We start from the raw sequence: 16,104 nt of genomic DNA on the forward strand, positions 1-16,104 counted from the left end.
GGAAGGCAGAGAGAGTTAGGAGCCAGTTGAATGTTCATGGGGAATCAGGAGTGGAGGGGAGGAGTGTGCTGTCTCAGAATGGGGTGAGCGGTTGGGGTCTTATAACAATGTATGTAAAAAAAAAAATTTTTTTGTATAGGAGACTAACTTGAAATGTAAACTTCATTTAATTACAACAATAAAAAAAAAGGAAAGGAAAAAAAAATTAAAAAAAAAAAAAGAAAATATGGCCTTGGTGATGAAATGATGCTGGAGATTGCATGATAGAATTTTGCAAGACCAACAACTTCTTCATTGCAGACACCTTTTCTCAACAACAGAAACAGCAGCTATACACATGTACCTCGCCAGATGGTATACCTTTTTTTTTGGTGAAAATATGCATAGCCAAAGATACACCATTTCAAAATTTCTACATATACAATTCAGTGACGTCCATTATGTTCTTCCAGTTGTGCTGCTATTCTCACTTTAGATGAAGGTTTACAGAACAAAATAATTTCTCATTAAACAGTTAGTACACCTATTGCCATATGACAATGGTTAAGAACCCCACTACATGTCAACGCTGTCCTTACTCAACCTTGGGTTCCCTATCACCAGCTTTCGTGTCCCCTTCTGCGTCCTAGTCCTTGTTCCTGAACTGCTGTGCCTCATATGTTTTATGGAGCTGTCCAATCCCCAGCTCAGCAGTGAACCTCAGGAGTGACTTCACCACTGAGCTAAAAGGGTGTCTGGGGGCCATACTCTCGGTGTTTCTCCAGTCTCCTTCAAGCCAGTAAATCTGGTCTTTTTTTGTGTTAGAATTTTGTTCTACATTCTTCTCTAGCTCTGTCCCGAACCCTCTGTTGTGATCCCTGTCAGAGCAGTCGGTGGTGGTAGCCGGGCACCATCTAGCTGTATTGGACTCAGTCTAGTGGAGGCCTTGGTAGCTGCGGTCCATTAGTCCTTTGGACTAATCTTTCCCTTGTATCCTGTTCTCTTCATTCTCCCTTGCTCCTGAAGTGTGAGACCAGTGGAGTATCTTACATGGCTGCTCACAGGCTTTTAAGACCCGAGATGCTACTCATCAAGGTAGAACATAGAACATTGTCCTTATAAACTTTGTTATGCCAATTGAGCTAGATGTTCCCCGAGACCATGGTCCCCACAGCCCTCCGCCCAGCAATTCAGTCCCTCAGGGAGTTTGGATGTGTCTATGGAGCTTCCATGACCTTTCCTTGTACAAGTTGTGCTGGCTTCCCCAGTATTGTGTACTGTCTTACCCTTCACCAAAGTTACCACTTACCTATTGCCTATTTAGTATCCCCCCCCACCCCTCCCATCCCTCATAACCAACGATTGTTACCTTTTGTGTGTAAACTTTTTCATGAGTTTTTACAATAGAGGTCTCATACAATATTTGTCCTTTTGTGATTGACTTATTTCACTCACCATAATGTCCTCCAGTTTCATCCATGTTATGAGATGCTTCACAGATTCATCATTGTTCTTTATCTTTGTATAATACTTCATTGTGTCTATGTACCATAGTTTGTTTATCCATTCATTTGTTGATGGGCATCTAGGTTGTTTCCATCTTTTTGCTATTGTGAACATGCTGACATGCTGAAGCCTTGTTTTTTGCCAGTGCCTTCAGTGCAGCTTGGACTCCTTCCTTCAGTACCATCGGTTTTTGATTATATGCTACCTCCTGAAATGGTTGAATTTCAACCAATTCTTTTCTGTACAGTGACTCTGTGTGTTCCTTCCATCTTCTTTTATGTTTCCTGCATCATTCAATATTTTGCCCATAGAATCCCTCAATATTGCAACTCGAGGCTTGAATTTTTTCTTCAGTTCTTTCAGCTTAAGAAATGCCGAGCAGGATTGAGTCCATATTCAGTGTTTAAATTCCTTGATTTTATAATGATCTCAGTAGGAAATACATGACACACTCAAGCTGAGTATTTGGTGAAAATTTTAATAAAGGGACTATTTATGAAAATGTGAGTAGGGCATAGAGAAATCTTAAGGAATAGTGCACTGTCCTGGGCCTTGTGAAAGAGGAGAGCTTTGCAACATCTAGGCTTGAAGAGACAAGGGGAGCAAATGGTTACCGGATCCTGTAGAGAGAGAAGTGCATGAGGGGTGGAGAGAATTGCCTGACAGGAGCCGTGACTTTCAGTAAATCCTACAGAAAGGAAACTTAGGGAATAAATACTCTTATCTCACTTTCCTCTCTCATTCTGATTTCCTATGTTTACTCCTCATTGGCTGAACCCATGTGGAAACCAGAGTGTAAGGAAGCTATTCAGAATCTCCTGTGATGACTCTTCCAGTATTCCTCCTGGATGATAAAGGTCTGGCTGCTAGGCTCAGCTGGACAGTCTCCGGGTCTAGTGTACATTCATTCACTCAATTACCCTGTTTCCACTGTGAGTGCTTACCCTTATTTGTTTCTAGTGTCCCCAGTCCAGAGACCTTATTTTATCATTTTCAGAGAATAAAACTTGCAATCTTCTGCCAAGGCAGGGAAAAAGCAGTCACTCAGCTTCACTGAAATGGAGGAAGAGTCTGGGGGTCCAACAGCTTCTAAAACAGTTCTGGTTTTCTGTAACTGGGTAAGAAACTAAATCAAAAGTAGTGCAATGATCAAGTAGATACATGAGACTAAATGGATAGCTCCTGTCTGGAGGCGAGATGAGAAGGCAGAGAGGGTCAGAAGCTGGTTGAATGGACACGGGAAATCCGGGGTGGAAAGGGGGAGTGTGCTGTCACAGTACAGGGAGAGAAACTAGGGTCACATGACAATGTGGGTATAAATTTTTGTATGAGAGACTAACTTGAATTGTAAACTTTCACTTAAAGCACAATTTAAAAAAACAGCAAAAAAAAAAAAAGAAAGTAGAGGCATGAAACAAAAATAATCATATATTACTACTGTCTCGTGGTTCTTGGGGTTCCCTGAGCTCTGCTCAGTCTTTCTCTCATGATATTGCAATCTGGGGCTGGAGTCACTCCAAGTCTTCCTCAGTTCCATGTCTAAGGATGCTGATTGACGATTATGTTGTTGTTGTAGTTAGCTGCTGTTGAGTCAGCCTCAACTCATGGCAACCACATGTACAATGGAATGAAATGCTGCCCAGCCCTGCACCATCCCCATGATTGGTTGCAGATTGTACTGTTGTGTTCAATAGGATTTTCAAAGGCTGATTTTTGGAAGCAGATTGTCAGGTCTTTCTTCCTAGTCCATCTTAGTCTGGAAGCTCTGCTGAAACCTGTTCAGCATCAAGTTGTCATTATTGTTGTCAAGTGCCGTCGATTTTCGACTCATAGCAACCCAATAATAGCAACAGTCAAATCTCCACTAACAGACGAGTGATGGCATGAGGTGCATTGGCCAGGGATCGAACCTGGATCCCCTGCATGGAGGCAAGAATTCTATCACTGAACCACCAATGCCCCCAGATGATGATGGGAAGACCCAAACAGCTGGAGGTTGGAATATCTGAGGCTGCACAAGCTGACTTCTCTCTCCTCTCTCTGTGATCTCTTCACATGGTCTCCATATGGTGGCCACAGTGTAGTTGAACTTCTTACATGGTGACTAACGGCTCCCAGAGTGACTCTTGTAAGAGAAACTAGCAGAAATTGCGTGGCCTTTTTTTTTTTTATTATTATTATTATGCTTTAGGTGAAAGTTTACAGCTCAAGTTCGTTTCTCATTCAAAAATTTATACACATATTGTTTTGTGACATCTGTTGCAATCCCCGCAATGTGACAGCACTCTCCTCCTTTCCATCCTGGGTTACCATTATCTATTCGTCCAGTTTTCCTGTCCCTTCCTGGCTTCTCGACTTGCTTTTGGGCAGGAGTTGCCCATTTGGTCTCATGTATTTGATTGAACTAAGAAGCACTTTCTTCACGTGTGTTATTATTTGCTTTATAGGCCTGTTTAATCTTTGGCTGAAAGGTGGACTTCTGGAATGGCTTCAGTTCTGAGTCAGCAGGGTGTCTAGGGGCCATAGTCTTGGGGGGTTCCTCCAGTCAGATAAGTAAGTCTGGTCTTTTTCTGTGAATTTGAATTTTGGTCTGTATTTTTCTCCCGCTCTGTCCAGGGCTCTATATTATGATCCCTGTCAGAGCGTGGGTGGTGGTAGCCAGGCACCATCTAGCTCTTCTGGGGTCAGGCTCGTGGAGGCTTTGGCTCATGTGGTTCTTAGTCCTTTGGGTTAATATTTTCCTTGTGTCTTTTGTTTTCTTCATTTTCCTTTGCTCCAGACAGGATGGGAACAATAGATGTATCATAGATGGCCACTTGAGCGCTTTTAAGACCCCAGATGCTACTCAACCAAGTAGGATGTGGAACATTTTCTTGACGAACTATGTTATGCCAATTGACCTAGATATCCCTTGAGACTATGGTTCCCAGCCCTTAGTCCCAGTAACTCAGTTCCTCAAGGTGTTTGGATGTGTCTAGGAAGCTTCTATGACTTTCCCTTGGTCAGGTTGTGCTGACTTCCCCTACACTGTGTGTTTTCTTTCCTTTCACCAAAGTTGACACTTGTCTAGTATCTAGTTAGTGATTTCTCCTCCTCACCCATCCCATCCCTCATAGCCATCAATTTTCTTTTTCTGTGTATAAACCTTTTCTCGAGTTTTTATAATAGCAGTCTCATACAGTATTTGTCCTTTTGTGATTGACTTATTTCACTCAACATAATGCCCTCCAGATTCATCCACATCGTGAGACGTTTCTCAGATTCATCATTGTTCTTCATCGTTGTGTAGTATTCCATTGTGTGCATGTATCATAATTTGTTTATTCATTCATCTGTTGATGGGCACTTAGGTTGTTTCCATCTTTTTGCTACTGTGAATAGTGCTGCAATGAGAATGGGTATATGCATATGTCTATTCTTGTGATGGCTCTTATTTCTTTAGGATATATTCCTAGGAGTGGGATTGCTTGATCATATGGTATTGCTATTTTAAGCTTTTTGAGGAGACGCCATATGGTTTTCCATAGTGGTTGGACCATTTTACATTCCCTCCAGCAGTGCATAAGAGGTCCAATTTCCTCACAACCTTGTTGAGGTAAGATAGCATCTCACTGTAGCTCTGATTTGCATTTCTCTAATGGCTAATGATTGCGAGCATTTCCTCATGTGTCTGCTAGCCACCTGAATGTCTTCTTTGGTGAAGTGTCTATTCATATCCTTTGCCTTGGTCAAGTTATGCTGACTTCCTGCTATACAGCGTGTTTTCTTTCCTTTCACCAAAGTTGACACTTGTCTACTATCTAGTTAGTGATTTTTCCTCCCCACCCCTCTCCTCCCTCATAATTGGATTTTTTGTCTTTTTAATGTTTTAATTGGATTATTTGTCTTTTTGTTGTTCGGAGTTGAAGTATTTTGTAGATAGATTAGACCCTTATTGGATATGTCAGAGCCAAAAATTTTTTCCTAGGTTTTCTTTTGGTGAAATGTTTTGATGAGCAGAAGTGTTTACTTTTTAGGAGTTCTCAGTTATCTATTTTTCTTCTGGTATTTGTGCACTGCTAGTTATGGTTTGCATTTTGTTTATGCCATGTATTAGGGCCCCTAGTGTTGTTGCTATTTTTTCTTCCATGATCTTTATCATTTTAGGTTTTGTATTTAGGTTTTGATCCATTTTGTGTTAGTTGTTGTGTATGGTGTGAGGTATGGATGCCGATTCATTTTTTTACAGATGGACATCCATTTATGCCAGCAATATTTGTTAAAGAGACTGTATTTTCCCCATTTAATGAACTTTGGCCCTTTGTCAAATATCAGCTGCTAGTAGGTGGATGGATTTAGTCTGGGTTCTCAATTCTGTTCCATTGGTCTATGTGTCTGTTGTTTTACCAGTACCAGCCAGTTTTGAATACTGTGGCGGTATAGTAGGTTCTAAGGTCAGGTAATGTGAGGCCTCCTCACTTTGTTCTTCTTCTTCAATAATGCTTTACTTATCTGGGGCTTCTTCCTTTTCCATATAAAGTTGATGATTAGTTTCTCAATCTCATTAAAGAATGCTATTGGAATTTGGAAACCCTGGTGGCATAGTGGTTAAGAGCTACGGCTGCTAACCAAAAGGTCAGCAGTTTGAATCCACCAGGTGCCCCTTGGAAACCCTATGTGGCAGTTCTACTCTGTCCTATAGGGTCACTTTGAGTCAGAATTGACTCAGCGGCAATGGGTTTTTACAGGTTGGAATTTGGATCGGGATCGCATTATATTGTAGATCACTTTGGGTAGTTAGTATTGAAATGTTCACAATGTTGAGTCTTCCTATCCATGAGCATGTATGTTTTTCCATTTATGTAGGTCTCTTTTGGTTTGTTGCAGTAGTGTTTTGTAGTTGTCTTTGTACAGGTCTTTTACATCCCTAGTTAGATTTATTCCTAAGTATTTTATCTTCTTGGGGGCAATTGTAAATGGTATTGATTTCCTTTTCAAATTTCTCTTTATTGGTGAAGAAGAATCCAACTGATTTTCTTATGTTTATGTTGTCGACTTTTACTTTGCTGAAATCTTCTGTTAGTTCCAGTAGTTTTCTTGTGGGTTCTTTGGGGTTTGCGTGGCTTTTTTTAGCCTACTGTTGAAAGTCAGCTTGAAAGAACTTCCAGACTAAGATGGACTAGGAAGAAAGACCTGGCACTCTACTTCCAAAAATCAGCCAGCGAAAACCCTATGGAGCACAACAGTCCAATTCACCACTGATCATGGGGATGGTGCAGGGTGGGGCATCACCTTCATTACATTCTATTCACTGAAGCAAAATCATAAATACTACCTAGTTTTCCTCTTGATGGGAAGCATGGCAAAGAATTTGCAGATTCATTTTAAAACCACCACAGGCTCTTAACCAGTGCTTATTGTTTTTGCCCTTTTCCCTCTCCTCACTAACCCACCCCCACAACATACGGCAGTATCTACTGCCATCAATTCCTTCACTTTTCTCACAAAATTTTATTGCTATTTTTTTCTTCAGTTCTCCTTTTATTTAGGCTTGAAACTTAAAAAAATAACCTCTGTCAATTTAGTGGAGTTTCCAGAGAGAACAAATTAGACCATCTATCTAGAAGCTCTAAAGTTGCCCTCATTTTTCACTGTGGAAGTATCTTACACTTTTTCAACTGTTCATTACATTTCTACCAAATTCAATACTAAGCAGTTGTCTGTGAACAACGCCATATAATTTCTACCTGTAGGTCCCACTGTTGGCCTCTAGAATCTCTGAGATCCAGAATCGAGTACTAGAAGAGGTTCACAATCTGAATTTTGTAAAGGACAACAGTGCCACCTTTATTGAGAGGAAGCTGAGTTTCGAAAAGAAGAAACCTGTGCAAATTCCGGTGAGTTTGGCATTGTTAATGACGATGATGAATATCACCTCTGTCCTTGCCCAAGTCGTAGTATCATACTATTTTTAATAACATTTAGCCCATCACTTAGCCATACTAAATTTACCTACTTATTATGTGTATAAATTTTTGTCTATTTCTACCCTTTATACACTCCATGAGGTTATGGATATTTATTTGTTCTGTACATGATGCATCCCAAGCACCTAGAAAGATGTTTGACACAACATAGGCATTCAATAAACATTTGTTGAATGAATGGATAGAATTTCATAGAGAAGGAATATCATGTGGTCCAACCCTCTCATTTTCTAGATGAGGGATCCCTGACTCCAGAGAGCAAGTGGTTTTCTCAAAGTCACTTATTGACAGAGCTGAGATGGAGTGCAGGCCTCTTGACTCCTACCTAACTACTGATACTATTTCCCAGAAAAAGGCATGTACAGGTACAATTTACTTAATTAAAAATTACTTATCACATATTTAATATGCAAGGAATTAAAGAAAGGTAGTTAAAAAGTTGCTCAACATCCAAGAGAGACTAGAACCTCTGCCATCTGATTCTCAGTTGAATGTTTTTTCTTCTCTACAACACTGCCCCCATGTGCTAACTACAGAATTTTTCACCAAACAACTCAGCTGAGTTCTTCACAATAATAACCTGATCTATACTCTCAGCCCTGAAATAATTGCAAATCAATGTATGGCTACTACATTTACAAAATCTCCATAGAACAATATTTACAACTCAGTAGGGAGTTTATTATACATCTATCTAAACTAAAATTTCTCCTTACTTCTCCCAGCCAGAAATGCCACGCCAAACTGACATTCACCGCTCCAAACTTCTATCTACGTACAGCGCAGAGGAGCTATACCAAGCTAAGCGCAAGTGCAATGCTACACAGGAATATGACATCAGTCTTCTGGAAGGGGAGTTGGTGGCTGTGATGGAACAGAAAGACCCATTGGGGAGTACGAGCAGGTGGCTCGTTGACACAGGAAGTAAGTTTTCTGCATGAGATGCATAGAACTACCCATCTTCAAGTTGAGATTTTCCCGGGAGTCTCTGTATGCCTCTCTAAGTACAAATATTTGGAAGACTACACACATGACCTTGGCTTTTCTTTTTATTTCCTATCCAGTTGTAAAAGGATATGTGTATTCCTCCTTCCTAAAACCCTACAATCCAGCAAAAGTACAGAAGGTGGATGCTGAAAACAGGTTCTGTGATGATGATTTCGATAACATCAGCCTCTTTGTGTCTTCACGACCAGCTAGTGACAGTGTCACAGGCACCCCAGAAGGCAGCATAAGTGATAGCAGCTCATCTCTTAGTGGCACATGTGGAAAGTCTGAAGTAAATGGCACTGACATTGACAGTTTTCAAGAGGCAGATGAACAGGTAAGAATTTGAACCTTGATGTAAAAATGCTTGACTGTTCCAATCATGAAAGATGCTATCTCTGTGCTCTATCTTACTCTAAGACTTGGTGGAAAAGTGTAAACTGGCGTCAAGGAGTCCGGACTCCATTAGCTTTTACTCTCTGTTCATCTTTTTGCAAGGAATTTAATTCTCTGAGCCTCTTCCCTCAAATGAGGGAGCAAAAAAAAAAGAAAGAAAGAAAGAAACCAAACCCGTTGCTGTCGAGAGGACAATAATTCCTATTTTGTAGAGTTGATGTGAGGATTAGAGATAATGTGTGTATGTAAAGTACCCAGGACAGAGTAGACACTCAATAAATATAGCTCTTATTATCACTACCCTGCTGTTATGTACTTAAAGTGAAATGAAGATGTTCTTTTTATATTCCTCACCAGAGAAAAGTAGTTTAATACTGAACAAATTGCCATCAATAGCATGTGAGAAATTGTCCATGATTCTTCCTCTAGGAATGATCTCTTCATTGAGCTGTCTAGTAATTGACCGTTTTAATCTCTTATACAATGTATATACCATACACTAAAACTTTTAAGAACTACCCTTCCTCTACCACACCAATGCAAAGGCTACTGGGTACCCTTTCACAAAATGATAAGTTAACTATAAAGTAGGGTTCCTTTTTGTTACATTAGGAGCCCTGGTGGCGTGGTGGTTAAGTGCTCAGCTGCTAAATAAAAAGTTGGCAGTTTGAACCTACTAGCCACTCTGCGGGAGAAAGATGTGGCAGTCTACTTCTGTAAAGATTACAGCCTTGGAAACACTATGCCACAGTTCTACTCAGTCCTATAGGGTCACTATGAGTCAGAATCGACTCAGTGGCAACAGGTGTGATTTTTTTTTTTTTGTATATATACGTATATATGTGTGTGTATATATATATACACACATACATATATATCCTTTAATCTTCAAATATTTTTAGGGCTTATATATACATTTCTTGATAGACATTGCCATACTTCCCTTCAGAAAGGTTTTATCTATTCAATTCCTTTCCTCAACAATGTATTGATTGCTGTCCAACTCATGGCTGATTCTTCTTTAAAAACAGCCTTATAAGGTCTATCTTACATACCATGAAACTAATTCATTTTCAATGCACAATTCAATGAGTTTTAGTACATTTATAGAGTTCTGTAACCATCACTCCAATCTAATTTCAGAACATTTCCATCACCCCAAAGCTCCTTTGTGTGCATTTGCAGTCACTCTTCTTTCCCACCCTCAGCCCCAGGAAACCAGTAATCTACTTTGTGTCTCTATAGCTTGTCTTCTGTGCATATTTCGTACAAATGAAATAATACAATATGCGGTGTTTTGCATTTGGCTTATTTCATTTAGTATAATGTTTTTGAGATTCCCCCATGTCGTAGTATGTATACCTACTTTGTTGCTTTTTTATTGCCTGATAGTATTCCATTTTATGGATATAGTATATTTTGTTTATCCATTCACGAATTGATGGACATTTGGTTCTTTCTAGTTTAGAGCTATTATGAATAATGCTATTGTGAACTTTTGTGGACAAGTCTTTGTGTGAATTTCATTTCTCTTGAGTAGATATTTAGGAGTGGAATTGCTGGTTGGTATGACATATTTATGTTTCCCATAACTGTTTAGAAACTGCCAAAATGTTTCAAAGCGGCTGCACCATTGACATACCCACAAGCAATGCGTGAGGGTGTAAGTTTCAGTTTCCCCACATCCTCTTCAACATTAGTTCTTGTCTGGCTTTTTATTTTTATTTTTTTAGTAACCACTCTAGTGGGTATGAAGTGATATCTCACTGTGGTTTTAATTTACATTTCCCTAATGACTAATGATGCAGGACTGGGCAGTGTTTTGTTCTGTTGCAAGGAGAGTCACTATGAGTTGGAACTGACTCGTCACCTACAACAACAACAACAGCAATGACTAATGATGTCGAGCATCTTTTCATGCGCTTATTGCCACACCCATATCTTCTTTGGTGAAATGTCTGTTCAAATATCTGCTCATTTTTCAATTGGGTTATTTATCCTCTTATTACAAAGTTACAAGAGTTCTTTATATACTTTAGGTATAAATTCTTTATGAGATATAGTATATGATTTGCAAATATTTTCTCAGAGTCATGAGGATTCTTAACTCATCGGGCTATTACTGTGTTCTTATCACTCTTCTGTCTTGAAATTTCAAAGCACTGTTTCTCTATTATTTGTTCACTTTCATAATTTATTCAGACTTCCTAGAAGGCAATCTTATATGATGAGATCAACTAATTAATGAATTTTCGTCAGTGAAATCAATACCTGATTGAATGTTCTGGTAGACTTTGCCTTATCCCAATAACTTAGAGGGACAGAAATTTCAAGACCAAATTTGTCAAGACACCCTAAAGCTGGCTTGATGTTGAGTTCTCATTCTAACTTAGCGTTATGGGGACTTTTGGATTAAGCACTTCACTTAGGCTCTTTCAGTACAGGGGTTGTAGTCTGAGACTGTGTCAACCTAGTTCTTACTCACTGCTGTTGTAAAGTGATTCTCTCTGAAGAATTCTATCCATATGTATCACGTAAATTTGGCCTATTAAAAGTTTTTATTACCGAGAGAAGAAAATAATGAGATAATTTTCTTTTGCTCAAAACAGAAAGGGTATTGATGGTATCTCTCTGTAAAGTGCTATTTGCTCCCTTTTTCTTCTGAGTTTGCAACCAATCCAAAATAGACCCTGGTTTCAGGGATATAAATATAAACATTGTCACTAATAAAGCTGGATTAGAAAATGCATCTTGTATCTGTGGCCACATGGGAACAGTAACACCGCTCCTCTGCATTGAAATTACTCAGCCCACATTGCAGATTTCTCTGTACATGGGAAAAGTCTTTCCCAGTAACTTACTGCAAAGGAGAAGAAGAGAATGCAACTGTTGAAAAGATAGTAAAAGGAAGAGAAGAAGAAAAGGCCACATAGGAACACTTACCCATTATGTCTTAACCCCAGTTAAGAGAGGCACATGGGCCAATTGGTTTCCAACTCTTCCCATCATGCAATTACCCTTCATCTCTTGGCAGCAGAGTAAATGTGACCAGTGGAGGGAAATGCTTATGTTACCTTCCTAATCCTTGCTAGACGGTTGATGTTCCCATTATATTGGCTCTTAGAAAGTGTGGGGAGAAGAAAATGGTTAATGCTCTGTATTTGTGGTGCATCTAAGAGAACAATATGCTATAGAAGTCTGTAAGGTGATTGAAAAGTGAGAGTAAATTGTATCATCTTTATAAACCATGAGAATACACTACATATAGTAATATATAGTAATATCTCACTCTTTGAGGTACCCTGCAGAGAAATTTTCTGTGTGGCTGTGCAGACTTTTGTTCTTGAATTTATTTTATTATCAGGAACATCAACTGAAACCTGTACTGGTTTATCTGAAAGCCATATTGAACCGCCTTTTCTTTCCCTATCCCTTCCTATTGTGGCAGCAACACTTCTTTTGCTTTCCTCCAGAATTGCAATAGCATGTTGCGAAGGGTGCCGTAGGCTATTATCCAGTCTTACTGATGGTTCTAGTGGAGCCCAACAAGGACAGGTGGAGGAGTAGTCTTGGCCTACACTTGGTATTCAGAAGCATCTTTAGGGCCCTAAAAATCTTCATAAATAGACCAATTCAGACCGATTTGGACTCTTGCAGCTTTGTGATTTTTGTGCTAGAATTGAGTTCTTCACCTGGGCTCCAAGAATCTTAGGAGAGGGTTCATGAATCCCCTAAAATGCGTGAGAAACTTTGTGCTTATTTATGTATGTGCACATCTATGGTAAAAGGAGCCCATAGCTTTCAACAGATTTTCAAAAGGAAATTTTTATCTAAAAAGGTAAGAAACCATTGCTCTAGAGGCATAACTTGCTTATCCACTCTCCCACCCAAGAAAGACTGGAGATTGCTGGATACAAAGGTTCCAACATTTTCAGGAATGATTCTCATGGGTCAGGAGTCTTATAGATAATATAAATATGAACATATAACATAGTGTCTATAGTGGGACACTTTTGTAAATGAAAGACAGTGATGGGTGTTATTGGTGACTGAACTTATCGTGGTCTCAGAACCACAGAATGGGCACAAATATGAATCTCTTCCAACCAGTTGGCCAGGTAGCTGTCTTCCTAATTGCTTGGCATAGACAAATAAGTGCTTCCAGCATTGCATCCATTTGTTGAAACATCTCAATTGGTATTCTGTCAATTCCTGGAGCCTTGTTTTTCACCATTGTCTTCAGGGCAGCTTGCACTTCTTCCTTCAGTATCATCAGTTCTTGATTCCTCCTGAAATGGTTGAATGTCAACGAATTTTTTTCAGTACAGTGACTCTGTGTATTCCTTCCATCTTTTTTTGATGCTTCCTGTGTCGTTTAATTATTTTCCCTGTAGACTCCTTCAGTATTGCAAGTGGAGGCATGAATTTTTTCTTCAGTTCTTTCAGCTTAAGAAATGCTGAGGCTGTTCTTCCCTTTGGGTTTTCTAACTCTAGGTCTTTACTCATTTCCTCGTGATATTTAATTTTTCTTATCGAACCGCCCCGTGAAATCTTCTGTTCAGGACTTTTACTTCATCATTTCTTCTATTCACTTAAGCTACTCGATGTTCAAGACAAAGTTTCAGAGTCTCTTCTGACATCCATTTTGCTCTTTTCTTTTTTTCTCATCTTTTTAATGATCTTTTGCTTTCTTCATGTATGATGTCCTTAATGTCATTCCGCAACTCATCTGTCGTCAGTCATTAGTGTTCAATGCATCAAATCTATTTTTGCAATGGCCTCTAAATTCAGGTGGGATATACTCAAGGTCACGTTTTGGCTCTCGTGGACTTGTTCTAATTTTCTCCAGCATCAGCTTGAACCTGGATATGAGCAATTGATGGTCTGTTCTGCACTCGACCCCTGGCCTTGTTCTCACTGGTAATACGTGAGCTTCTCCATCTTCTCTTTCCACAGATGTCGTCAATTAGATTCCTGCGTATTCCATCTGAGGAGGTCCACATGTATAGTTGCCGTTTATGTTGTTGAAAAAAAGTATTTGCAGTGAAGAAGTTGGTCTTGCAAAATGCTATCATGCGATCTCCAGTGTCATTTCTATCACCAAGACCATATTTTCCAACTACTGATCTTTCTTCTTTGTTTCCAACTTTTGCATGCTGTGTGGTTTAAAATCAGAAAAGGTGTTCGTCAGGGTTGTATCCTTTCACCATACTTATTAAATCTGTATGCTTAGAAAATAATCTGACAAACTGGACTATATGAAGAAGAACACAGCATCAGGATTGGAGGAAGACTAATTAACGGCTTGCAATATGCAAATGACACAACCCTGCTTGTTGAAAGTGAAGACGACTTGAAGCACTTATTGATGAAAATCAGACTACAGCCTTCAGTATGGATTAAATCTTAACATAAAGAAGACAAAATCTTCATAACTGGACCAATTAGCAACATCATGATAAATGGAGAAAAGATGGAAGTTGTCAAAGATTTCATTTTACTTGGATCCACGATCAACACTCATGGATTCAGCAGTCAAGAACAAATGATGTATTGCATTGGGCAAATCTTCTACAAAAGACCTATTTAATGTGTTGAAAAACAAAGATGTCACTTTGAGGACTAAGGTGAGGACCCAAGCCATGATATTTTCAATCACCTCATATGCATGTGAAAACTGGACAATGAAATAAGGAAGACCGAAGAAGAATTGACACCTTTGAATTATGGTGTTGGCAAAGAATATTGAACATACTGTGGACTGCCAGAAGAACAGACAAATCTGTCTTGGGAGAAGTAAAGCCAGAATGCTCCTTAGAAGCAAGGATGGTAAGACTTTGTCTCACATACTTGGACATGTTATTAGGAGGGACCAGTCCCTGGAGAAGGACATCATGCTTGATAAAGTAAAGGGTCAGCAAAAAGAGGAAGACTACCAATGAGATAAATTAATATAGTGACTGCAACAGTGTACTCAAGCATAGTAATTACTGTGTGGATGGTACAGGACTGAGCAGTGTTTCGTTCTGTTGTACGTAGGGTCACTACGAGTCTGAACTGAGTCAACAGCACCTAAGAACAGCAACTGCTGTTTACTACATCAAAGAACATAATAAAAGCCTTCCATTCTAATGTATTGTCCCCTTTTGCCCGTAAAATCGTAACAGCATCATTTGTATTAATTTTGTATGCTGCATAACACATTACCATAAACTTTGTGGCTTAAAACAACACAGATTTATTTTCTCACAGTCTTCGTGGTCAGGAGTCCAGCAACAGCTTAGCTGAGTGCTCTGCACAGTGTCTCACTTGGCTACAATCAAGATGTTGGCCAGGTTGTGTTCCTTTCTGGAGCTCAGAGTTCTCTTCTAAGCTAATGTGATTGTTGGGAGAAATTCAGTTCCTTGAGGCAGTAGAACAGAGTCCTCCATTTTCTGCTGGCAATCAGCCAGGGACCACTTTCAATAACTAGAGGCAGCTCTTAGATTCTTGCCATATGGCTTTCTCTATAGATAGTTCACAGCATAGCTGTTTACTTCTTCAAGGCCTGCAGCAAAGCATCTCTGTGGCTTCAAATCTCCCCCTTCAGGGAAGGCCTGGACTCTCTTTTAATGGGCTTATCTGATTAGGTAAGGCCCACCCAGGAGAATCTACCTTTTGGAACTTATTATGAACCTCTGCAAAACCTCTTCACCTTTGCCATATAATATAACCTAATTATGGAAGTGAAATTCCATCATATTAACAGGTCACATCCATAATTGAGAGAAGGGGATTTTATAAGACATATATAACAGGGGGTGGGAATTTGCGGGTCCATCTGTCTACCACTGTCTCTAAGGTGCCTTGTTTTGTAAGCAGGGCTGTTGGGATAATGTGATGCAGTCTTTGGTACTTTTCAAAGAGGACCAGCTTTAATAATGGCTAAAACCCAGTTTTTGAGGGAAGTTCAGTGTCTGAGAATTAGAGTTCTTTTTCTTTTCCACATAAATAATATTGAGAATATCATTTTTTACTTCTAAAAAGTTAGTTGTTTTGCCACTCATCCTAAATTCATGGTCTGGTCCTTCATCTTTACATTTTTCAACAACTTACGATGATAATGCTATGTGTCTAGAATATGTCATTGTTTAGAAAGTGCTTCAAAAAGTTGACAGGATATATTATAATGTATTTAAGTAGTCATCAAGATGATGCTTTAGAGAGAGATTTCTTGTCATAAAAGGTTTTCAAATATATATATTTTTAAAATAATATTTTATTGTATTTT

At 39.2% G+C, this 16,104-nt stretch overlaps 1 protein-coding gene across 1 annotated transcript in view; it reads left to right on the forward strand.

The window, feature by feature from the left end:
* Nucleotides 1–16,104, forward strand: part of ARHGEF38 (Rho guanine nucleotide exchange factor 38) — a 175,476-nt gene that overhangs the window by 144,426 nt on the left and 14,946 nt on the right. Inside the window, exons 11-13 of the mRNA XM_004380204.2 lie at nucleotides 7,218–7,361; nucleotides 8,177–8,375; nucleotides 8,516–8,775. Coding sequence (XP_004380261.1) covers nucleotides 7,218–7,361; nucleotides 8,177–8,375; nucleotides 8,516–8,775 — 603 coding nt within the window. The remainder of the gene's footprint in view (nucleotides 1–7,217; nucleotides 7,362–8,176; nucleotides 8,376–8,515; nucleotides 8,776–16,104) is intronic.

This window comes from Trichechus manatus, unplaced genomic scaffold (genome assembly GCF_000243295.1).
Source record: "Trichechus manatus latirostris isolate Lorelei unplaced genomic scaffold, TriManLat1.0 scaffold00071, whole genome shotgun sequence".
NCBI classification, from domain to species: Eukaryota; Metazoa; Chordata; class Mammalia; order Sirenia; family Trichechidae; genus Trichechus; species Trichechus manatus.